At 45.2% G+C, this 23,122-nt stretch overlaps 2 protein-coding genes across 6 annotated transcripts; one reads left to right on the top strand and one right to left on the bottom strand.

The window, feature by feature from the left end:
• The first annotated feature begins 762 nt into the window (after positions 1 to 762).
• On the top strand, positions 763 to 9,667 carry msh2 (mutS homolog 2 (E. coli)). Of its 2 annotated transcripts, XM_069713066.1 has the most exons (16): positions 765 to 1,067; positions 1,236 to 1,384; positions 1,544 to 1,828; positions 2,023 to 2,169; positions 2,544 to 2,693; positions 3,269 to 3,402; positions 3,705 to 3,904; positions 4,043 to 4,152; positions 4,283 to 4,406; positions 5,623 to 5,773; positions 5,878 to 5,975; positions 6,158 to 6,403; positions 7,003 to 7,207; positions 7,291 to 7,538; positions 8,244 to 8,425; positions 9,196 to 9,667. In XM_069713066.1, the coding sequence occupies exons 1-16, from the start codon at positions 860 to 862 to the stop codon at positions 9,370 to 9,372; spliced, it is 2,814 nt and encodes a 937-aa protein (XP_069569167.1). In that variant the 5' UTR covers positions 765 to 859; the 3' UTR covers positions 9,373 to 9,667. The 2 variants fall into 2 exon arrangements, with proteins under 2 accessions (XP_069569169.1, XP_069569167.1); XM_069713068.1 differs by lacking the exons at positions 7,003 to 7,207; positions 7,291 to 7,538 and having other exon boundaries at positions 763 to 1,067.
• A 1,092-nt stretch (positions 9,668 to 10,759) lies between these two features.
• Positions 10,760 to 22,786, bottom strand: fbxo11b (F-box protein 11b). Of its 4 annotated transcripts, none has more exons than XM_069713016.1 (20): positions 22,360 to 22,786; positions 20,697 to 20,866; positions 20,402 to 20,483; positions 20,044 to 20,185; positions 19,808 to 19,937; positions 18,443 to 18,526; positions 18,168 to 18,300; positions 17,913 to 18,019; positions 16,791 to 16,902; positions 15,672 to 15,778; positions 15,445 to 15,582; positions 15,138 to 15,355; positions 14,820 to 15,000; positions 14,553 to 14,675; positions 13,792 to 13,877; positions 13,284 to 13,615; positions 13,065 to 13,172; positions 12,859 to 12,967; positions 12,437 to 12,535; positions 10,760 to 12,290 (listed from the first exon to the last, which is right to left on the bottom strand). In XM_069713016.1, the coding sequence occupies exons 1-20, from the start codon at positions 22,445 to 22,447 to the stop codon at positions 12,161 to 12,163; spliced, it is 2,679 nt and encodes an 892-aa protein (XP_069569117.1). In that variant the 5' UTR covers positions 22,448 to 22,786; the 3' UTR covers positions 10,760 to 12,160. The 4 variants fall into 4 exon arrangements, with proteins under 4 accessions (XP_069569117.1, XP_069569118.1, XP_069569119.1 ...); XM_069713017.1 differs by having other exon boundaries at positions 20,044 to 20,188; positions 20,423 to 20,483; XM_069713018.1 differs by having other exon boundaries at positions 20,423 to 20,483.
• Between the last annotated feature and the right edge of the window lie 336 nt (positions 22,787 to 23,122).

Genomic DNA, 23,122 nt, shown 5'->3' with positions numbered 1-23,122 from the left:
TTATAATCAATAAAATACTGGGCCCTACAGTGCCAATAACCTCTTTGATAAATTTAGTGGGAATAAATCTTTGTCTCACTGCAACCTATAACTCCACCGCCCACAAATATTCATTCAACCCGACCAAAATTGCCGCAGACATTCTTTGGATAGTAGATATACTTGTTTTCAAGGGGCCTATAATGTGTAGTGTATGCAAAACCTATTCAATTTCTCCAAACGTTCCAGTAAAAGTTGAATCACCATCAACAGGTGGAATTTGAACCATTAATAGCAACCTTGGTGAAGTCGAATCTTTTACCTGTTGAGTTAACCAGACTGTCGGTTAACCCTAACCCCAACCCTAAAGCTGTAAGAGAACTCCTGATGCACTTTCTCCTGCCGCGCCTTGTTCTCCAGCGCTGAAGATAGTCCAGCAAACGGCCTCATGAAGACATGGGTTCGAGCCCCGCTCAGGTGGTTCATGGTTTACGTGGGGCGAGTCCCCTTAATAAGCCACATGGTTCACGGAGAGCCAATCCCTGTAAGGGTAAGCCACTAGCAATACTGATATCAAACAGCAGGTCAACAAAATACAATACAAAAAGTCCAGAAGATACTTTTTTTTTTTCCATGCTCTATCAGTGATGTCGATCACTGCTTGCAGTTTATGATTATCATCATTATCAAGTTATTATGATTATCACTGTTATTATTATTATTATTATTGTGTCACTTAAAGCTGATAGACAAGGAACGAGAGCATCATCACGTCTTCGGGAGTGGCATCCATTACAACAGCAAATTTCTTTCGGCGGTAACGCGTCACGACGTAGACGTAACTTCCGGTTTGGCCCCACCGGTGGCGGGAGATTCCAGCATGGCGGTGCAACCGAAACAGAACCTGTCCATGGACAGCGCAGCCGAGCACGGCTTTCTGAGCTTCATATTCTCCATGCCGGAGAAACCGGACACCACGTTCCGGATATTCGACCGTAACGACTACTACACCGTTCACGGGAAAGACGCCATATTCGCGGCGAAGGAAGTTTTCAAGACGAACGGGGTCATCAAACATCTTGGCTCAGGTAAGCTAGTCCGGCTATGCACTCAGCTGACACGTCTTCAGGGGAGACGCATCCCGTAGACAGGCGGTCAGGTTGTTCCATTTCGGAAACAACTACGACATCATTTAGGTCCCTTAAAGATGCCCGGAGCCCTGAGGTTGGTCTTGGGTTTTTATTGTTGCTCAACAGGGAGTCGCAGGCTGGAGAGCGTGATCCTGAGCAAGCTGAACTTTGAGGCCTTTGTGAAAGACTTGCTGCTGGTGAGACAGTACAGAGTGGAAGTGTACAGGAACCACAGCAAGAGCAGCAAAGAGCACGACTGGAGGATCGAGTACAAGGTACTGTGTTTATATATATATATATATGTATATATGTATGTGTTTTTACTGTGGATTTAAAAACCCATCTACCTTATTAAATGTGGATGAGCGATGCTGGATGTTACAGGAGAGACATGAATTGAACACTTTTGCTCCACCTGTTTCCTCTAACCGCAGGCGTCTCCGGGAAACCTGACCCAGTTTGAGGAGATCCTGTTTGGGGGTGCAACCGGAGCCGAGGGATGTGCGGGAGTCGTGGCCGTCCGGTTCGCGACGGGAGCCGACGGGCAGCGCGTGGTCGGGGTCGGCTACGTGGACGCCGCCCAGAGGACGATGGGAGTGTGCGAGTTCCCGGACAACGAAATCTTCTCCAACCTGGAGTCCCTGCTCGTCCAAATCGGCCCCAAAGAGTGTCTCCTGGCTCAGGGCGAAGGCAACGCCGACGGCAATAAACTGCGGGAGGTAGGTGGTGGCCGGGGTCGTGACGTCACAACTGCGAATCACTTGTGCGCCGTCCGATTTTGATTGAAATAAACCCCGCGCCTGTGCGTGAGGTGTCTCGATGCTGCCCGTTCGAGTCCGGATGCAGCGGTATGCTGTGATTAGGGTGTGAAGACGTTGTTTTGTTTTGTTTTGTTATCATGTGTTTTGTGCAGGTGGTGCAGCGCGGCGGCATGCTGGTCTCTGACAGAAAGAGAGCAGAGTTCAGCAGTAAGGACATGGTCCAGGACCTGAACAGGCTGCTGAGAGCAAAGAAAGGAGAGACTGTGGCGAGCAACACGCTGCCCGAGCTGGACAAGCAGGTGAGCAAAAGCAAAACTTCCCGACGCTCGAGAGAAAGAGAGAGAAAGAGACTCGCAGACGATATCCGGCTCAGCCCGACGAACGTAATCTCGCCAAGCGGTCGCATCAGGATGGTTTTCAACTCGATCAGTCAACTCGGGGGTTTCTGACTTCAGCCCCGATTGCGTTCGCATGAAAAGGCGGCGGGGTTTGCAGAGCGGGATATTTTTATTTGATTTTTTTACAGACGAAGCGCAAATTGTAATATTTGACAAATACGAGGAAGTTAGACACGTAATTCAGAATATTTTATATGATAATATGGCGGCGGTCTCGGCAGTTAAAATTGTGGAAAAGTTTGACCAGTCTTCTCGGTGTGTGGTTTCATTCACAGGTGGCCATGTCATGTTTGGCAGTAGTGGTGCGTTTCCTTGAGCTGCTGTCCGACGAGTCCAACTTCAACTCCTTCAGTCTGACCGCTCTGGACCTCGGTCAGTACATGAGGCTGGACAACGCTGCCGTCAGGGCGCTGAACCTCTTCCAGGTCTGTGACTGGGAATCATACTTTTACCTAATGAAGTAAATTCACCTAAATCACACAAAAAAAACAACAACATTATCTTTCCGACGCGTCGTGGTGTCCGGCCGAGCTGCCACTTTTGTTTCGTTTTTTTTTTTTTTTTTTTTTTAGATATCTGACCTCGTACTTTTGCAATGAAGCGACAAAAAGAGGACGTGAGATGAACTCAAACAAGAGTTTTTCAGGGACCAGTGAGAATTATTAAAGGAATAGTTCCCCTTTTGGTGTCCCTTGAATGAAAATTTGAAACTATAAGCCGCCACACATAAAAACGTTGAGGTAGAAGTTACCCAGAAGTCCCGAGGTGGACCGCAGCAGAAACCTTCAGTCAAACTGAAAACCCAATCCGGACCTGCTGTAAATTTCATCTCAAAGTCTGGCTCAATTAGTAATTTAAATCGGCAAATAAAGATTGACATTTTGTTCACAAATTCAACACCGTGTTTAAGTTACTTGTAGTGTGGGTTGGAGGAAGCACGCGATATATTCATGATTGCAACACGTTCAGGGCTTTGAGACGCGTGTCTCGTTTCCTCCAGGGTTCACCTGACGACACCAGCGGAGCTCATTCATTGGCCGGTCTGTTGAACAAGTGCAGGACGCCGCAGGGCCAGCGGCTGGTCAACCAGTGGATCAAACAACCGCTCATGGACAAAACCAAAATAGAGGAGAGGTAATACGATGACGGGGGAATAAACCGTCGAGATGGAGGGTTTCTGTCGGTCCAACGAATACCAACAGAGCGACGCGTCTTTGATGAAGTCAAATCTACCTATCATCTGATCTGTTGCTGATCGCGTCGCGTTCCCGAGTGCGGATCGGATCATCTGTAATTTCTTACGCTGTTCTTCGAACTGACGCCGAGTCTGTTTATCGTTCCGGGTTGAATCGTAAAATCGCTTCGAGTGAAGTGCCTCGACGGCTATTGAATAAATCGCTGCAAAACCTCGTGTTTTTGTGTGCGCGCGCGCGCAGGCTGGACATGGTGGAGAGCTTCGTGTGCGACGCCGAGCTGAGGCAGACCTGTCAGGAGGACTTGCTGCGGCGGTTTCCCGACCTTCACCGCCTGGCCAAGAAGTTCCACCGCCACACCGCGACGCTGCAGGACTGCTTCCGCGTCTACCAGGCCGTGAGCCAGATCCCTGCCCTCGTCGCAGCGCTGGACAGATACTCGGGTACACACAGACCTGCAGCTCCTGCGTGCTCTGCATGCTGCGCCGCTTTGCCGTATCCATTTTTGTGTTTTATTTGTGTCCCCTTGCCTTTATTTATTTTTTTTAATGCCTTAAAACGTCTACATTTGTGTGTGACAGGTAGCTACCAGGTCCTGTTGCAGGCGGTGTTCCTCGCTCCTCTCAAAGACATGCAGACTGACTTCACTAAGTACCAGGAGATGATCGAAACCACACTGGACATGAACCAGGTCTGTGCTTTTGGAATTTGTTGCGCGTGTGTAAAATAAAGCAATCTTGCACCGTGCCGTTTGTTTCCATATTGTCAATTCTCTGTGTTGTGTGTGTGTGTGTGTATCTGTTCCTGTGTTGCGCGTTTAGATTGACCACCATGAGTTCCTGGTGAAGGCCTCGTTTGATCCGGTGTTGAGCGAACTGAGAGAAAAGATGGATGCGCTGGAGAAGAGCATGCAGGCGGTGCTGAACAGTGCAGCCAGAGAACTAAGTGAATACAGCACACACACACACAGTTTATATAACGGGCAACAAGACCAACATTATATATTAGGTAGATAGTGTAGATATATCTCCTTTGCAAAGAAGTTTGATAGTCTATATTAAGGGAGGCAATGCTGAATTTTCATTCTTATTATTATCTTTCTAACACGGTTACATTAAGTCGCTTACAGCTGTCATCTGCTGAGAGACGTTATTTTTGATTCCGTTAAAATTTGGGTCTTTATCTACTAAAAAAAATTCCTCCTAGAAGAGTCACAATAGTCTTCAAAATCAAAACTACAACCATAAAGCCACCCTTAGGTTTGACCTAATAGTGTGTTTTCATTTACGGGAAGACTACAAACATAATAAATCCAGAAAGAAAATGTGGGCAACATCATAATTATGGATTAAAAAAAAAAAAAATCCTTCATGAAATTTTAATTTAAGTCCAGCCTAATCTGTCCCACGTTTGTATTTGTATTAATTTAATATTTATAACCGTATTATTTATTTAATATTGTATTTATTATTTATAATCAGTGTAAAAAAAAATCTTTCACACAGTTTTGTCATTTTTACTTTAGTTTAAAATTAGTCATTTAAAGAAAAACATTTTTGACACTCAATTATGTAATTCTTTTTTTTTTTCCCGTTTAGAATTAGAATTAGTTTTGAGTAACACTTTACGATGAGCAGAATTTGTGTAATTTTACACCAGTGCTCCTCAACTGGCCGAAATGGGCTTTATTAAAGTGTTGTGGCAAAGATATGTATCAGAGGCAAGATATTTAATGATAAACTGACATCTATTTATATAAAACTATAAATAAAAAAAACAAACAAATAAAACAATTTCTAATTTACTACAAGCATTTTTTTTTTGTTTTTTTTGTGTCATTATGTTAAAAAAACGTTTTCAAATTGCCGCATATCTTACAGCATATACGACAGTATTGACACATCTGTGATTGGTCAGTATTTTCTAACCCAACAAATCAGTTGGAATTGAGTAATCATATTCCCAAAAAGTACAGCATTGACATTCTTTTATTCACTTTTGACTGATGCTACATCATGAAGTCTTAACAAGGAAATACATCCGTCTTTATTTTCAATTAAAACCACAAACTGAAGACGTCTTCATGAGTAGTTTTGGGGACGCCCTGCAGCGGTGCGCTTGAATTTCAGCCCGGACTCATCGCGGTGACTTCATGTTCCAGGTCTGGAGGCCGGTAAGACCGTGAAGCTGGACTCCAACGGCGTGCTGGGTTTCTACCTGAGAGTCACCTGCAAGGAGGAGAAGAGTCTGAGGAACAACAAGAAATTCACCACGCTGGACGTTCAGAAGAACGGAGTGCGCTTCACCAACAGGTACGTGTCACCGCGTCGCACGTCTCGCGGCGGCGGCGAAAACGCCCCTTCCCCCTCCCCCCCTCTCCCGTCAGCTGACGGCCTGCGCTCCCGAATGTCCGCAGCAAGCTGAGCTCCCTGAACGAGGACTACACCAGGAGCAGGGAGGAGTACGAGGAGGCCCAGAACGCCATCGTCAAAGAGATCATCAACATCGCCTCGGGTGAGGAGACCCGACACGTCTGGTATATGCGGAATTATAGGTTTCTCCGTCACGCGCCATTAGCAAACTCGGCTTCCCTTCGAAAGGACGTTGAACTTGCACGGCGCTGTGAACCGAGTGGAGGGTCGGCGCCGGCGATCGATCGATCGTTCGTTCTAACGCGACCAACTCTCGCCAAGCAGGTTACGTGGACCCCCTCCAGACGCTGAGCGACGTGATCGCGCAGCTGGACGCCGTGGCGAGCTTCGCCGCGGCGTCCGTCTCCGCCCCGGTGCCGTTCGTCCGGCCTCGCCTCGTAGCCGACGGCCGCAGGCGCGTGGAGCTGCTGCAGGCCAGACATCCCTGCATGGAGACGGACGCAGACACCGCCTTCATACCCAACGACGTCACCTTCGTCCAGGGCGAGAAGAGCTTCTATATTATTACGGGTGAGAAGAAGGCAACGCATCCATATGTACGTCCGGAGTTTTATTCCAACAGGGCTATTATGATGAGAAAAAAACAAAAACAAGGAGAGAGAATATGCTAATATTGCTCGACATGTAATGGGTCAGCGACTTCTGCTTCTGTGTGACAAACCCATTTATTTTCAATGAATTTTTTTTATTTTTTTATTATTTTTGGCCTTCCAGTAGGTAATCATCACCAGTAGGGCTTTTTCTCTAATCATTATTTACATATTAATTCATCTTTTGGGGCGTTCCTGATTTGATTGACATGCCTGAGGTGCAGTCGGGTTGCCGGTCCTCAGGTTCCCAGTCGGTTGCGCCCCTCGCTCCTCATCTCATCCAAATATGGTCATTTCTGGCATCAAAAAACACAAGATGGCGTCGGCCAAAATGTCGGACTTCAAACCGGCAGCTCGCAACCCTAACGTGTGACGTCGCGTCGCTCCGTGCTTTCGTTCTTGCTCCAAAGTTTTCCGGCTCCGTGTTTTTTTTTTTTTTCTTCTTTTCCTGAAGACACTTCAGACCATTTCATTTGTTTTTGTCGCCGCGTAATTCAAATTGAATTGAAATGTGCGCAGGACCGAACATGGGTGGCAAGTCGACGTTCATCCGGCAGGTGGGCGTGATCGCCCTGATGGCCCAGATCGGCTGCTTCGTGCCGTGCGAGAAGGCGGAGCTCAGCGTGACTGACAGCGTCCTGGCCAGAGTGGGGGCGGGAGACAGCCAGGTGAAAGGGGTGTCCACCTTCATGTCCGAGATGCTGGAGACGGCCGCCATCCTGCGGTAAGAACGGCGCCAACAGCTTGCCTGAACACGTGCGGCGACACGCGAACCTTTTTCCTCACCCGTCCGTTCGGTGCCTCCAGCTCGGCCACGGAGAACTCGCTCATCATCATCGACGAGCTCGGCAGGGGCACGTCCACCTACGACGGCTTCGGCCTGGCCTGGGCCATCAGCGAACACATCGCCTCCAAAATCGGCAGCTTCTGCCTCTTCGCCACCCACTTCCACGAGCTGACGGCGCTGGCGGCGCAGCAGCCCTCCGTCCACAACCTGCACGTCACGGCCCTGACGAGCCACAACACGCTCACGATGCTGTACAGAGTCAAACCAGGCGAGCGCGCACACACACACACGCACACACACGCACACACACACGTGGTTTGACACAAGGATCGGGCAGTTTTTACCCGTCTTACGTTTGTTTTCGTCTTTTTTCTAGATTTTATTTGAAGTCGCTTTGGGCAAAAGCGTCCGCTAAATGAAACGTAACGTCATGTTAATTTTAAATTCATCAGACTTGTTAAGTGTCTCTCTGGACTTCTTTCTACTTACTGTGTGGTTTTCTAAAAGCATCAAGTGTAAAGTTCAGTACGGAGCAGAGCTGGTTGTTGGGTTTGAGGTTTTGACTCCTCGTAACGATGACGAGATTATGAATAATCCATTTATTGCTTTTAAAATAGATCATTTCATTTGTAAACATTTAAAAAAAATTCTCATTTCATTTGTAAAAACTTTAAAAACTCTCATTTCCTTCTGCATATGGTTTACTTTGTCTGACCCAAAAACCATAAAGGCACGTTTAGAGTTATGACACGGGGGAAGAAAAGGCACCGAATGCTCATATATGAAGGTTTTATTTATCCTTTTGAAGAAATATGTTTTTTTGCTGAGAAATGAATGAGAGGACTAATAACACCACCTGTGAAAATCAGAGTCTACAGCCAAGCTGACGGTTAGCTCCGCCCGGAAACAAGAGCAACACAGCCGGCCCGGCTCCGTCAGACGCTAACAGACTCGACTCGAACTGTGTCGTCAGGTGTGTGTGACCAGAGTTTTGGAATCCACGTCGCCGAGCTGGCTTGCTTCCCGCCGTCGGTGCTGGCGGTGGCGAAGGAGAAGGCGGAGGAGCTGGAGGAGTTCCAGGAACCTGCGGGGGAGAAGCCGGAGGAAGAGGAGGAGGAGGAGCCCGACGCCAAGAGACGACGGACAGACAAACAAGTAGGGCTCCGATTCCCAGCGATTCATCTGTAACTAGATAACAAGGAGCGGTGTTGTGGGGTAACTAGATACGTGTAACAGCTTTATTTCATTAAATTGCAAAATAAATGCGATCGGAGAACAGTAACTTCTGTCATCCCCTCAGCTCGGAGTCGAATTGGCTTTGAGGTCACGGCAACATCTTCCCTTCGGTTCAGTCGGTTGCGATCTACATAATCGTGATTTGTTTTGGCGGTCGTGTTTTACAATCCGAACATTCCCATCTCAATCCGAGTTTTACTGACGAGCCGTTGAGAAAAGTTTGACGGTAAATCAGGTGGCGAGTGACGCCGCGAGCTTCACGGCGCCGGAGAATCTCATCATCTCCGGTGTCCGTCGCAGACGAGCCTCCGTGAATCGAATTATTGCTTAATTTTATTTTTATTTTTTTAATGGCCTATATTGTTTTAATTCTGTCTTAAGTTGTGCAGCACTTTGGTCTGTGCATGTTGTGTTTAAATACATATCTCCGGTGCTGCTGGTCATGAGCTGTGATAAAAGCCTCAAAATTGCACACCAAACACCTTTCAGATGACCCCCCCCCCCCCCCAACTCTCAGGTCAGCTGATGGTTCTCTAATTATCCATGAAACTAATTTGTAAAGGCGTTTTGTCATTGCGCCGGAAAAAAACAAACAAACGACAACAACCTTCACCCCTTAAAGGGGTTCCTGAAGAGCTGCCGTTTAGAGATGCAAAAAAAACTAATGTAAAAATGCTGCTGTATTTCAGGCAGGGGGAAACCTGATCCAGGACTTCTTGCAGAGGGTGAAGTCACTTCCTGCTGCCGCCATGACTGAGGAGGAGGTGAAGGCGGAGCTCAGGAGAATGAAGCAGGAGCTGCTCGCCGAAAACAACACGTACATCAGCGAGATCCTCGCGCGATGTGTTCCTGGAAAAACAGCCTGACTTTCAGAATCAACCCGGGTTAGAGTTCACGTACTGTAGGGAAGCACACTAGATATTGTATAGTTTTTCAATAAAGAATTTGTCTCGAATTTGCCGCGTGTTTTGTTTTCTTGTCTTTTTTTTTTTTTTTTTTTTGCGGCCCGGTTATTTGTTCACGACATCACGGTGTGCGGCTGTCGGACAGGAACATCAGATGACGAGGCGTCGTGTAAAACATGGGTAGTGAATTTAGTTCCGTCAGTGAATCACATCAGGTGAGAAACCAACTCGGGACGCTGAGGGTTTTTTTTTTTGGTTTTTTTTTTTCCCCGATCGGGAAAAGCTGACTTATTTGAGCCTTCTCATCTCTTCAGGTTCTGAACACGTGAATCGGCATCGTTTGTCCAATTCTTTGTAGCATCAATGAGCCAAAGTTTTGTCACAATGCAGAGGATGTCCTGAAGTGATTCAGCTCTGCAGGCTGTAGGGGGAGTTAATTGTCTTTTTTTTTTTTTTAAATGTGGACTGTGAAATCGCTGGAGATTTGTAAATATAGCTTTGAGGGGCAAAGATTTTATAATTGTTTTTCCACAGTGACTCGAGGTCTCTGAAAGCTGCAAGCTTTTTTGTTTTTGTTTATTTGTTTGATTTTGTAGTATTTCTTGGAAGTTTATTGAATTAAGACTTCGTAACACTCGTTTTTCGGTTTACGTTACCGCTTTTCATTTGTTCTAGGTCGCTTTGGTTTTTAAGTTTTGGATTTCTGGTCGGCCTTTGGTTGGGTACGAAGTGCGTGTGCGTTTTGCATTTTCAGTTTGATTTTAAAGTCTCGCCTCCTCCTACCTTCGGCGGGACTCGAACCCCCGTCCTCATGCGATCATCTGAAGCGGCGTTCGTAAAATACAAAACGCTGCGCTTACAGTACAAATTACAGGAAGATATCAAATATCACCACAGAGTCACCGTTTTACCAAACATTGCCCCGTTTTGAAAACATGCGATATCTAGTACAGAATATTATCCAAACAATGAACACTTTGAACCAGATTCCTGTCATACTACAGTGAAGCTCACCAGTTTCCTCTGTGGCCCTCAGGCTTTAGTCTTTGTCTGATGGCAAAATGAAGCCCATCAGTCACAGTCAGCAGGTTTATCACATTTCCAAAGAGCCTGACCACTGAAAAAAAAAATAAAAAAAATCCAGCAATATGTAATCCATTTCACAAAGGTCACTTAAACATTCACGTGAGCCCTACAAAGTTCGATCAGCGTTGTTCCGAGTGAACGACGTTATTGCTGCACTTATTCACCTCAAACGCAATCTCCTTGGTTTCTCCAGCTGGAACAGACACTTATTGCAAGATACTGACTCTCATTATAGCAAGTGAATTTAAAGACAAGACACCTGTGATCTAATAAAGTTTTATTTTCTTAGAAATGGCCAGTTTCCTGTTTTCTTTTTTTGTCTTTCTAAGAAAGTATACCCCTTTTTGAATTCCAACTAGCATCTACATAATGGTTATTGAATACTTCACAATATATTAAGTCTAGATGTTATGGTACATGCATACGATTCAGGCTGCATGAGGAGCCACAGTCACCACGATACACAGGGGGACGGGGGGAGGACAGGGGGAGGACGGGAGGGGGACTGCAGATGGACTCTTCTGTTCCAGTTCACAGGAGCTCTGATGCCTCCTATTGAAACCTCTCCACAAAACACTGACTGCATCAACTTATAAACATATACATACATACGCACGCGCGCACACACACACAACTTGCACTGTACATGACACACATTTACTCACACACACACACACACACGCACACACCTTTATACAACTGTGGAGCCGCTCCACCTGCCATTTGAAGCTAATATACTGGAGAGGGTTTTTAGTGTTTAAACGAGATTCTCTTTCACAGAAAGAACTTCAACACTGGGACGTTTGAGTTACTGCAGTTTGCTGGGGTGTCGGGGTGGGAGGAGGGACGCTAACCAAACAAAAATAATAATAATTATAATAATATATAATAAAATAAAAGACATTCAAATACAGTCAGCTTTTTGCTTGAAAATACAAAACTACATGAGAAAGCATTGAAATAAAATCCATTGATCAGAACATATTTAAAAAAAAAAAAAAGGAAAAAAAAAAAAAGAAAGAAAAAAAAAGCCCAAGTGCTCCATCACACACACAATCTTGCTTTTTTTTTTTTTTTTTTTTTTTATCCACACACACAACAGAGCAACATCCGCCCATCTGTTGCCTGGTTACAACAGTCTGGGAAGCCAATAGGGATGGCAGCTGCGAGGAAGCAGGAAGTCTCTTTGACAGCAGTTCTTGAGAAGAGGAAGAAGTGGGTCGGGAGCTGAGGATTAACACCGGGGAGATCTTCACTTCGCCAAAGGGTAACGAGCCATCGTCGAAATCCCCTCCGCGTGACCTTTCTCTTCTCGTCCTCTCTTTGTTTTACAGACTGCAATAAGAAATACTCCAGTGAGGAATCTCGTTCTGTCAGTCTACCCTCAGCTCCACTGCTCCCTCTAGTGGAGTCTGCCTCCCACTGCAGCTTGTCTGACTGCAGCCGGCAGGAAGCTGCTTCCTCTGCAGCCTTTTTCACCGTTCACTGTCCGAGAGCGCCGCAATCACAGAGTCTCTCTGGGGTCCTTATGGCTGCAAGTGGATGTGTGTGTATGTAACTGTGTGTGTCTCTATGTGTGTGTGTGTGTGTGTGTGTGTGTGTGTGTGTGTGGCTGTGTGCAATGCATTGTGTTTGTATGCTTATGTGAGAGAGTGTAACGCCTTCAGTTATGCTGCAGCGTGTTGGACTCGATGGGCGGCGCCGAGTCATACAGAGTGTCTGTGTCGTGTGTGGGCTCTCCGGCCAGCGTGCACGGGTTGGACAATGTTCCCGCTCCGCAGTCACAGAAAAACCTGGAGCAGACACATATCAGAGGTTAGACACCTTTCAAATAAGCCTCAATGCATTCTAATGTAAAAACAACAACAACAACAACAAAAAAACATACATATATGGAAAATAATCAGGCAGAAAAAAAAAAACCTGGAGAGAACCTTACCGATCATGCCGTATAAACTCTACGTCATGTCCTTGGTGGCATTTTTTGATGCAGTTAACACAGATGGCGTTCCTATCCGTTGTATTACAGGTGTGACATCTGCAGACACGAAACACAAATCAGATTCATCGTCATTTAACTAATCGTCCATTCAACCATTTCTTAAATTTAACAGTTTCTTAGAAGTAGAATATAACGGCAACTACCGTTTTCAGAGTTGATTAATCTGCAATTTTTTAAATTTTTATTCTTAATTAAAACGGTGAATTGTTTGGTCTCCGAAAACATCGATCACAATTTTCTACAGCTGAAGCCCACATCTTTAAAGTTGCAGATTAGTGTTGAGTAAACTGACAAATCGGCGTAGCTCTACTTCGAATGTACCCGTACTGCTCTGAACCTTTTATGCGACTCAGTTTTACCTGTAGAAGTCATGCATGGGGTAACTGGTGTAGCTGGAGATCTTGTAGAGACACTGTCCTCGGCTCACCGCTTTCTCAATGGCATCCTGATTGTTCAGAATCTTATTATCTGACAGACCGGAAACAGACAATGAAGCAGAAGGTGGTTAGTGAGCAGACGGGCGATGAGCAGGCTGGGCTAATAGGCCCACGAAGCGGCTCGTTACCTTTCATGGTGACATTGACCCCGGAGGCCAGAAACAGGCCTCCGAAGCGATTGTTGAAGATCTGGTTGCCCTCCAGCGTTGCGGTGGCGTGGTTAGTGATCTCAATACCTGGAGACGCAAATGAGAAGTCTTCCATCAGCACCAAAAGGAGATATAAACGGAGATGTTATCTGCGTTCGCGCGGAGTCCATTTTTTTTTTTTTTTTTAAAGAGGCTAACCTGCGGCGAAGCCATCGAAAATGCGGTTCTTGCGGAGTATCGGATGACTGTTGGTGCTGATCAGCACGCCGGCCTGAGCGTTCCTGAAGATGTCGTTCTCTTCCAGGAGACCTCTGCCTCCGTTGAAGATGCAGATGCCGCCGTCTCGGCCATCGTGGATCTTGTTTCTCCTCAGAGTGGGGTTGCTGTCCGTCTTGATCCACACGCCGGCCATGGCGTTGTCAAAGATCTCATTGTCCTCGATGAAGCCCAGGCCCGAGTTGTAGACCAAAATCCCTCCATTCTGGCCTCCCCATATCTTGTTGCGCCGGATCTTTGGGTTGCTCCCCGTCCTGGTGAGATCCAACAACGGTTGTCAGAAATGCTCTTAACTTAGTCGAAAAAAAAAAGACAACTACAACAACCCGTAACACGCTAAAGTCTTTACGTAGAATGATCTGCTTTAAAGAAACCGATTTATATTCAATATGATCACTGAATAATCTGCTGAAAGGGGGGTGATTGTTACCTTATTTGTACACCAGAGTACATGTGATTGTAGATGTCATTGTCTTCCAACACACCGTGCCCGTTGTCATAGAAATATACACCAACCTGACAAAAAGGATGAAGAAAACATTGAATTAATAGAAGAGATAAAAATAAAAGAGACACAGCAAGATACTTGAAAGGCGTATAGATTCAATATCGAAGAAGAAAACACTAAAGACTGGTGGAGAACTGAAACACTTCAAAGTCTGATTATTGGGATGTTCAAATTATTGATTTTTAAGTCCATAAAAGTTAGTTGGACAAAACAGAAAAATCTGCTGCCAAGAATAACGACATTAACAGAAGATTACTGTTCACGTTCAAATTTTACGGTCTCATCTGTCTTTTCTGAACGAAATAAGACATCTTAAAATATAACCTGGGCTATAAAGGGATCAGGAAATGACATCTACTCTTTCCCTGACACTGAATTAATAAAATAATCGACAGATGACAATAGAAGCTACTATTATGGTGTCGACAAACCAGATTCCTTATGAAGCCAAAACCTGAATTTAAAACTTTAAATGTTCAATTTCTTTGATATTCAATCTCGGGTAAAGATGTTTTTTTTTTTTTTCAGGTTTTGACAAACGTATATTGTTACAGGAAAGCTGAGCTAAACATTTTTTTAGCTGAAAATCAAGACATTTAAATCAGTTACAGCATAAATGAGGGCGTTAATCAGATTATTTACGCTCTCTCCATGTTTTAATTGTGGTCAAGTGTGCGTTTTACCTGTTTGCCGCTGTGGATGCGGTTCTTGCGCAGGACAGGAGTGCTGCCTGTGGTCACCCACACTCCCGCCAGTGTGTTGCTGTAAACCTCGTTCTCCTCGATCACCCCTTGGCCCTTCTCATGCTAAAACATAAAGCAGGATCGGCTGATAAAATCTGAAAAATGATCACTTTGCTGGAAGAAATTAACATAAAAAAAAAAAAAAGAAGAAAGCCATACAGACATGTCATATCCGCCTGCTGCTCGTTAACTGAAGAATGTATTTACCACGTAGATGCCGCCATGCTGGCCATCGTGGATCTTGTTGTGCCGTACAATGGGGCAACTGTTGGTTCTGATCTGGATTCCCGCCAAGGCGTTACCATAGATGTCGTTACTCTCTATCAAACCCCGCCCATCTCCAAATATGTACACCCCTCCTTGGTTACCGTTGAATATGGCATTTCCCCTGAATTTAAAAAGGACAAAAAAAAAAAAAAAAAAAAGAGAGGAAAAAAAAGAAAAGAAAAAAGAGAAGGGCAACAGTCTTGAAATAAACTCTTTAGATTCACTACCAATGACGTCTTCTGTGAAGTGCGTTCTCACCGTATCGTCGGGTCACTGTTGGACGTGATCCACACACCAGCAAAGTTATTGGCGTAGATTTTGTTCTCTATAAACTGGCCCCGCCCCTTCTCGTGGACATAGATGCCTCCCGTCTGGCCGTGGTGGATCTCGCAACGCACCACCGTGGGGTTGGCGTACGCCTTCACCTCAAAGCCTGCTATGCGATTTCTATGGATATTACAGTTCTCAAAGTAACCCTGAAAACACAAGAGACGAAGACGGATCAGGTGGCCTGTGACGTTTCGTCTGGTGAAATGTACGCCGTGACGCGGGTGACAGTATTTACCATGCCGTGATCAAAAGTGAACACCCCGACGTCTCGTCCGTGGTGGATGTGGTTACGTCTAATGATGGGATTACCGTGGTTTTTCACCCAAATCCCTGCTAGCGCATTGTTGCTGATTTCGTTGTCTTCATAAATGCCCTGAAACAACAACAACAACAACAAAACATGTTGTTAGTCAGAGGCAAAATCTTGGTGGACATTTATTATTATTATTATTATTTTTTTACCTGTGCATGGTCTGTAATGTACAGTCCTACGTTCTCACAGTCACTGATGTTGCAGTGTTTGATGGTTGGACAGGCTCCCTGTCCACTCACACACACAGCTGAACCCACTGAAACACAGAGGAAGACAGAAGGGTCATACGACAGGAAGGCCGGCACGTAAGGGTCACTTCCATAATCAACTAAGTGATAACCCTCCCCGAAGGGTCGAATATTACATTTTCATCAATTTAAAATGATCGGAAACTTGACACAGCCACCGTCATAAATCTAGTCACATGTTATATGCACGTCGTTTTCTGACAGCATTACAGGCGGATGGATCAAATGCTTTCCACACGTATATGAAACTATGTGGAATCTACTGCGAAATGACAATTTAGTACTAATTTGATGAACATTCAACCCGACATCTGGCATTGCTGGGAAACGCGTACATACAAACGAATGCAGGCATTTCAGTGCTGGCAAAACTAGTGGTGACCACCTTGAAAGACTCCAACACTATGCTCATTACCAACATAAATACCAAAAGGTCAATCTTGATACAAAGTGATTCCAGAGACAATAAATCACTCCCAAGACATACAATCTATTGATCCTAAATGTGATGTGACATTTAATCATACGTGGTCTTAACAAAAATAAACAAAAGGTCACATGACTGGGGCTGAAAGATACAAAGTATCAATGAATGTTATATTGTACAAATTATTGGCACTGAATTTTTTCCGGGTGTCCCGCCGATGCAATCCAACAACTCATTTTCTTTTAATCAGAGAGAGCAATGGGCTAAACGCGAACTATCAAAATAAAAACAATTGCCAATAAAAAAAAAAAAAGAAAAGGAAATCTGCTGTTCCAGGTGTTTTTAACTTTTTAGTTCAAGACACGAAAGACAGATTCTGTCTCTCACCGTAGGACGCACGGTATCATTTAGTGATAGACAAAAATGTAGGACACTGCATTTGCAAGTCGTGACTCGGAACAGGAAGCACTCACGAAAGAACAAGAGTTCGGTCTCCTTTTGTGAAGCTGATGGTTCAGGTGCCAAACAAGGTGCACGTTCGACTCAGGAGTTTATCTCATCACCCTGCAACAAGAGGTCGGCGTGTGAGATACCTGTGCACGTGGAGCGGATGATGCAGTGGTCGATGTTGGGGCTGCAGTTGACTGTGATCTCCAGACAGTGGTGGGCGTTGTGGTGCTGGGCTGACTTGTCATCAGGATTAAACTGAGAAGAGAAGAGCAGCAGAAGTCAGACAGAGGCCACGATTACCGGCAACACATCACGCTTCTGTCCACCCACCACGTCCACACCGGACTCTTCCCACTGGAAGCATTAGTACCACTAATGGCATTCAGGAAATGATGATATCTCTCAGGGCGAAAAAAAACAATAAAAAAAAAAAACAATCAACGTGATACCACATGAAGCATGATCGTTTTGTAATCGTAAAGATTTTAGACAGATTGGAAACAAAACAAGATATCACACGCATGATTTGTTATAGCTGATTTTACCCTCAATAACAATCTACCAAATACATAACATGGATGTTTTTTGGTCTTTTGTGCTGGAAAAAAACCCCATCTTTCACACATCAGTCCAATATAAAGATAGCTCTAGAGTATGGTGCAGTTGACACGGTATTAAACGGCCACTCAGTCACACACACACACTCGTCTACATACATCCACGTGTCTACTACCTCGCCTCTGAAACATAGCCCGCAGTTCAAAATTGTAAACTCCAGCTTTAATATTAAAATTATCAGCTGATTAAACAAAAGATCAGCAACCTGAAAGATTGTTGGACACGGAACAAAATACAACAATAATGCATTTGGGGGGGGGGGGGGGTTCAGGCTATAATCTTTTAAAACTTCTACACAACAACGTATCTCTTATAGGTTGTCTTGATTTTTTTTTTCAAATCCCAAAACTGCAAAGACAATTTTTGTAGATGATCACACCATTTGGTTTTGTTATCAGGAGTCCATAAGCACATTACAAGGCCCATGTTTGTTGGTAAACATATTCGGGACGCTTGCTTACCTATTTTCTTCAAGCCACTCTGAAACCCAGGAGTTTCCATTAAAGAAATAACTATTTCGTCCTTAACTATAAATGAATAATAAACGAGTCTACACAGTTTAACCGTGGAGCACTCTGACAGGACTATAAAAAGAGCCCATTCCTTAAGTGTGTTTGAAAAGAGGAAAAAGCAAGATATACGTTTACCTTGATGGTCATGTAGCCCACATATGCATCCTCTGAGCCCTCCATGAAGACAAACGTTGAGTCTCGAGTATTCTCTATCACCACCTTGTCTGCTACTTTACCAGGAGCTGAGGGGAAAGCAGAAAACACTCATTTACACACGGACATAAAACACAGCCGAGTGTGGTTCCCCTTCCTTAGAGAAATATTGATTGCATGTGGCAGAGACATCAAGGTAATGTCTTAAGTACTTTGCAGCGGAGCCAACATGCTTACCTGCACCAATCATGGTGATGGGGGACTCTATATAAATCCACTCGTCTGTATAGATGCCGGAGTGAACAAAGATGAGACCGTCAAAGTGAGCCTCCTGCACCCCACCCAGTGCGTCCTCAATGGTGTCATAATACTGCAGGAGATAGGACACACTTTCAAGCAGAATTTACATACACCTGCAAATAGTCTGGAAGCAGATTGGCAACACAAGCAGATGTTTAAATTAGCCGTACTAAAATACAAGTACTGAAAGATTTCTCAGGGTTTTAACTTACCAGCATATTCTCTCTGCCTTTGTATCTGCCAGGGTTACTGTAGAAGTGCTCAGCAAAACCTGGTTTTACATGTGCACCTTTGTACTGAAACACAGAAAAAACAAATACACAAGGTCAGTATATGTTGCTGTTGTTTCACATGGTTCTTATATAATCTGGGCATCACTGTACCGCTTTTCAGCAGAGAAAAAAAAAAAAATAATTAGTAGCTAAAGTAGAATTTGCAACCCGATGAGGTGCCATAAAAAAAAAAAAGGAAAAAAAGACAGTCAGTGTACATCAGTGGTTCTTGACCTTTTTGGCTCGAGATTCTTGTTTTAGTTTTTAGATGTCTGAAATTATCAAATTATTCACAAGTAAAAGCCTGAAAAACAAACCCTACTTTTGTGTTGCACAAATATTTCTGTTTCCTGTCTTGTTAACCAGCTTGTGATCCATCAGCTTCATCTAATGACTCCATGAAACCAACCATAACAGAGCAACAACATGTGCAGATATCTTGACAACAAATGACAAGGCTGCTGATAACAACTGCTGCTGATAACACTTGCAAAAACTAAACTACTAACGGACTATAAATAGAACTCCACTTTCTATCACTGCTGTCACGGTTTCGTCTTCACTTTGCATTCTAATAAATAAAGCAAAAAAGGTTTGCTTCCCATTAGCCCGAGCAGCTCCAACTCCACAGTAACAAATTTAACCCAAACAATTGTTGACATGGGCTTGGAGCAACATAGTAATCATGTTAACATATTAAACCGATCTGTCTGTCTGAACTGAAAGCATTCACCCCCAGACGGAACTCCTGAACGGAGCTGCATGAGTGGGCAAATAAAGGAGCAGAAGAAGAAATGTTTTGAAAGATATTTGGCATTACGTTTGTCCAAAACATACTAAAGAACGGCTCTTCAAACAGAGTGGCTTCTTGGCGTTTCCAGAAAATAATGACATTAGAGCAAACACAAGCACTTATTGACTCAAGTTTTATCGGACTTGAAAAGTAAAAGCGCTGCTCAAAAGGGATCCAACGGGCCCAGGTCATAATATATGTACATACATGACAGGAGCTGTCACACTTGATTAATCGCCTTACGCCCATGCATGCGTTGTATTATAAATGCTTAAAGCCATTTCCCCAAGTGCTTGTCCATGTTATAGAGTCAAGTGATCGCTATGCTTCCATTTCTCTCTCTACAAAATTAATGTGTTCAATGTGTGCGTGCAAAGCGTTTTAACTTTGCACTTTTTTTTTTTCTCCTATTACCTTTTTTCAGTTGCATGAATTTCACTGCAAAGAGGTCAATGCAAGGATATTGATGTGCCTCTGGGAACGTGATCTTTCACATGGAAAGAGCAACTCACCAGCTGCTGGAAGCTCTCCTTCCAGGGATTTGGGTGTTCATGCTCCTCAGGGCTGACCTGGTAGAACCTGCCCGGCTCAGGATGCATCATAGGACGCGTGTACTCAAACACCTCCATGTATAGCCGCTTCCTACAATTTCAAACAACACATAAAAACAAATTTCAGTTGCCTGTCTGTTTATAACTGATATGCAAAACAGGAAGTGAACAGTCTCCATCTCTTCAGCGGCACTGACCATAGGATGGGATCGTTTGCTAGCTGGCTGAATCTCTTGCAGACACAAGCGGCCTGACAAAGGTCCTGTTCCAGTAAGTAGGAGAAAATCTTCAAAACGACCTCATCTGGAAGCTTCTGCTGCAGATATTGCTCTGCTGGGGCTGCTAAAAATACACAAATAAACACACACCCCCACACACAATGTAAGTTTTAGGAGAATCTTTTCACTTCAAGCTCTGTGGAGTCATGCAATTTAATGGATTACAAAAACAAGATTTACCAGCAGACACAGGAAAAAAAAAAAAAAAAAAATCAATAAAAGCTTAACTAAAAAAGAAAACACTCTCCTTGCCCAGCTGCAGAGATTTAACACACACCTGGCAGGTCGTGGCTCTTACCGGACACTCGTGCCCGCTTGGCTCGATGACCAAAGGACTCTGTTGATGAAGTGGAAGCTCCCTGTAAGAGAGGGCAAGCAGGATGTTAACTTCATGCCAAGATCCAAGCATTAAGTAATCAAGTGGGAAATTTATGGCCGTCACGAAATCATTGTTTCTTCAGAGGAGAACGGAATTAATTTGCAATTCTTAGTCATTCACACACATTTAAGCACTCCAGTCTGCAGATATGCACACTGCAGTGAAATAAGACAGGAAAGGGCTTCGGTCTAACCTCCATTGGGCCCTTGCTGGGGCAGGCAGAGGCGGTGGCGGAGGCAGAGGCAGCGGCGGTTCTCTTGGGAAGCAGGGTCTTGCGTCGAAGCTGGTAGGGACTGTTCTGAGCACCTGGACCGGACTCCTCAATAGCCATTTCTGCTGCGGCTGCTGCAGGAGCCTCCTCATCTAGATAGAAAAGAAAAAGCATTTTCTATATATATATATATACATATACACACATATACACACACACACACACAATTTTTTTTTATGACATTTTAAATGATTAAAGCAACAGTACATAGAGCAGGGTCATGCAATAAAACAGAAGAAATAAAGCAGTGGGTAGCGTTTCCAGGGATTGCAGCAAAACATGTGAACCACTGACAGTCTGATTCTCCATGCCATTACTGACACAATGGTGTACATTTAGCTCGCACGGTGCATGCCAACTGCGCAGGCTAACAGCCAGGGTTAATAGTTGGTATGGCAGACAAAGGTTAGTGATTGATAATGGCAGATGCACCCCCACCCACCCACCCCACACCACCTCCTGCAGCCACATCACTAGTCTTTCATGTTCCGTTATCCCCCCCCCCCCCCAAAAAAAAATATCAGTCCTTGTTGCATACGTCTCGAGGCCGGTCACATACACGAGAGCATGACTCCCGAGCCTCATCGTTCACGGTGCTGTCAAATTAAGAGCCGCGGACGATGTCGATCCAGACGTGTGTGCGGCTAAATGGGCTAAAAAAAAAAAAAAACTGAACTGCGTAGCTGGCAAATCCGCGGTGTAAACAAATCATGCCACGGCTAGCAAAGGGCTCCGAGAATAAGGAAGGTGGAGGGAGGTGGAGGGGGGGGGGGACGGGACGGGGACATCGGCGTGATCTGCTCGGCTGCATTAGCTTCAAACTACAGCCTTTCAAAATGGACTCGGGTGAATTCATCCAAATCACACCCGTATCATCTAATCACAGCTGATCTGTGTGGCCCTCATGAAGCTAAAGGGGTGGTGGTGGTGGTGGTGGAGGAGGAGGAGGAGGAGGGGGGGCAGCTAGCTAACATTGCCCCCCCCCCCACACACACTCCTCCTCCTCCTCTCCATTCGCCTGCTAATGTTTTTGTTAACGTTACACCCCAAAAGAAGGAAAAAAAAAAAAAAAAAAAATGGCAGTCCGAAGACACCGCAGATTTACACCCTCAGAAACGGTAGTGACAGCTGGGAATGCGAAGCGGCCGAGCCGCCGCGGAGATCGCGCTCGGAGCGGTGCGAAGTCGATCTTTTTTTTTGTGTGTGTGTGTGCGCCTCCAGCTTTGAGGTTTACCTGAATATGAGCCATTAAAAAAAAAAAAAATGTTGACCGTGTAGCTACATACGCATTACGTTAAGCGAAGACACCCACCCTCCCTCCACCAAAACCTCCACCTAACCTGGTAAGCTAAGCTAGCGGCGGCTAGCTAGTCCCCAATCACTCAAGCCAAACAAAGCGCGGCCTGGCCCGAGCCACAGAGCAAGAAGCCTCGGGTTTTCCTGCCGAACCCGCCCGTCTCTCGTGAGTTCTGGACAGGGCAGTGAGCAAAAAGGGAAGGGGAGGGTTTACGTGAAGGCCGCCGCCGCCGCCGTCCCGAGACCCCGCTTCGTCCGAAATTCGTTAGCTGTCGGCGGCGTGGCTTACCTCTGTCTCCGTTGTTCCGTTCGGGCTGCACCGGGCGCGGCCTCGACACTCGCCTGGGTCTCCTGTTGGTGGCTCTGACGGAGTTCATCTGGGGAGTTGGTTGTTGAAATAAAGACTGTTATCCTCGACCGCCCGCTGCTAAATTTAGCCCTCAAACCCCGCACTACCACCCGGACAGCCTTTTCTCTTTTTTTTTTTTTTTTTTTTTTTTTTCTCTCCCCCTCCCCCGATACACCCAAAACAACTGCGATCAAAAACCCGCTGGTATTTGGGGTGTAATCGCGTTTTTTTTTTTTTTTCTTCCTCTCCCTCTCTCTCGCTCTCTCCGCGGTGTCACGGCGCAGCTCCCCCCCGTTTTCACTGCTCGGTGCCAGCTCCGTTCTCAGTCTGTAGCGGGAGGAGCCATTAACCCACACGGGAAACAATCGCGAGAAAAGAAGAAGAAGAAGAAGAAGAAGGAAAAAAAAAAGAGAATGTCAATTCGACCAATCGCATCGCGCGTTTTGTTTTCTCCTCCCGCAGCGGCCAATCACCAGCTCCGTATCAAGACGACTTGACAACCTTTCTGTTGGGGTTCGGAATCGGTCAAGCGACGATTTGATCGATGCATAAACACACTAAAGGGGCTCCGTAGTCGTCGTATAACCCCCCCCCCCCCAAAAAAAAAAAAAAATCCCCATTGACACGAGTATAGATATGAGTGAGAGGTAAGGGATGTCATTTGTAACGGTGTTGACATACTGACAAAAATCCAGACTTTAAA

The sequence above is a fragment of the Brachyistius frenatus genome, unplaced genomic scaffold (genome assembly GCF_029030835.1).
Source record: "Brachyistius frenatus isolate BFR_SWC_R1_liver_20210118 unplaced genomic scaffold, ASM2903083v1 Contig_115, whole genome shotgun sequence".
In the NCBI taxonomy this organism is placed as follows: Eukaryota; Metazoa; Chordata; class Actinopteri; family Embiotocidae; genus Brachyistius; species Brachyistius frenatus.
Note: the sequence above shows the minus strand (reverse complement) of the source record. Positions and strands in the feature narration are given on the sequence as shown.

What these genes read in the sequence shown, in the direction of transcription:
- fbxo11b (XM_069713015.1), bottom strand. Translation starts at nt 22,447, where the DNA reads ATGAACTCCGTCAGAGCCACCAACAGGAGACCCAGGCGAGTGTCGAGG. An exon ending in CATCACCATGATTGGTGCAG is followed by an intron (nt 18,020 to 18,167) that starts GTAAGCATGTTG and finishes CTTTCCCCTCAG; the next exon opens with CTCCTGGTAAAGTAGCAGAC. An exon ending in TTTCGATGGCTTCGCCGCAG is followed by an intron (nt 13,173 to 13,283) that starts GTTAGCCTCTTT and finishes TTGCGTCTCCAG; the next exon opens with GTATTGAGATCACTAACCAC.
- msh2 (XM_069713066.1), top strand. Translation starts at nt 860, where the DNA reads ATGGCGGTGCAACCGAAACAGAACCTGTCCATGGACAGCGCAGCCGAG. An exon ending in CATCAAACATCTTGGCTCAG is followed by an intron (nt 1,068 to 1,235) that starts GTAAGCTAGTCC and finishes GTTGCTCAACAG; the next exon opens with GGAGTCGCAGGCTGGAGAGC. An exon ending in AAAACCAAAATAGAGGAGAG is followed by an intron (nt 3,403 to 3,704) that starts GTAATACGATGA and finishes GCGCGCGCGCAG; the next exon opens with GCTGGACATGGTGGAGAGCT.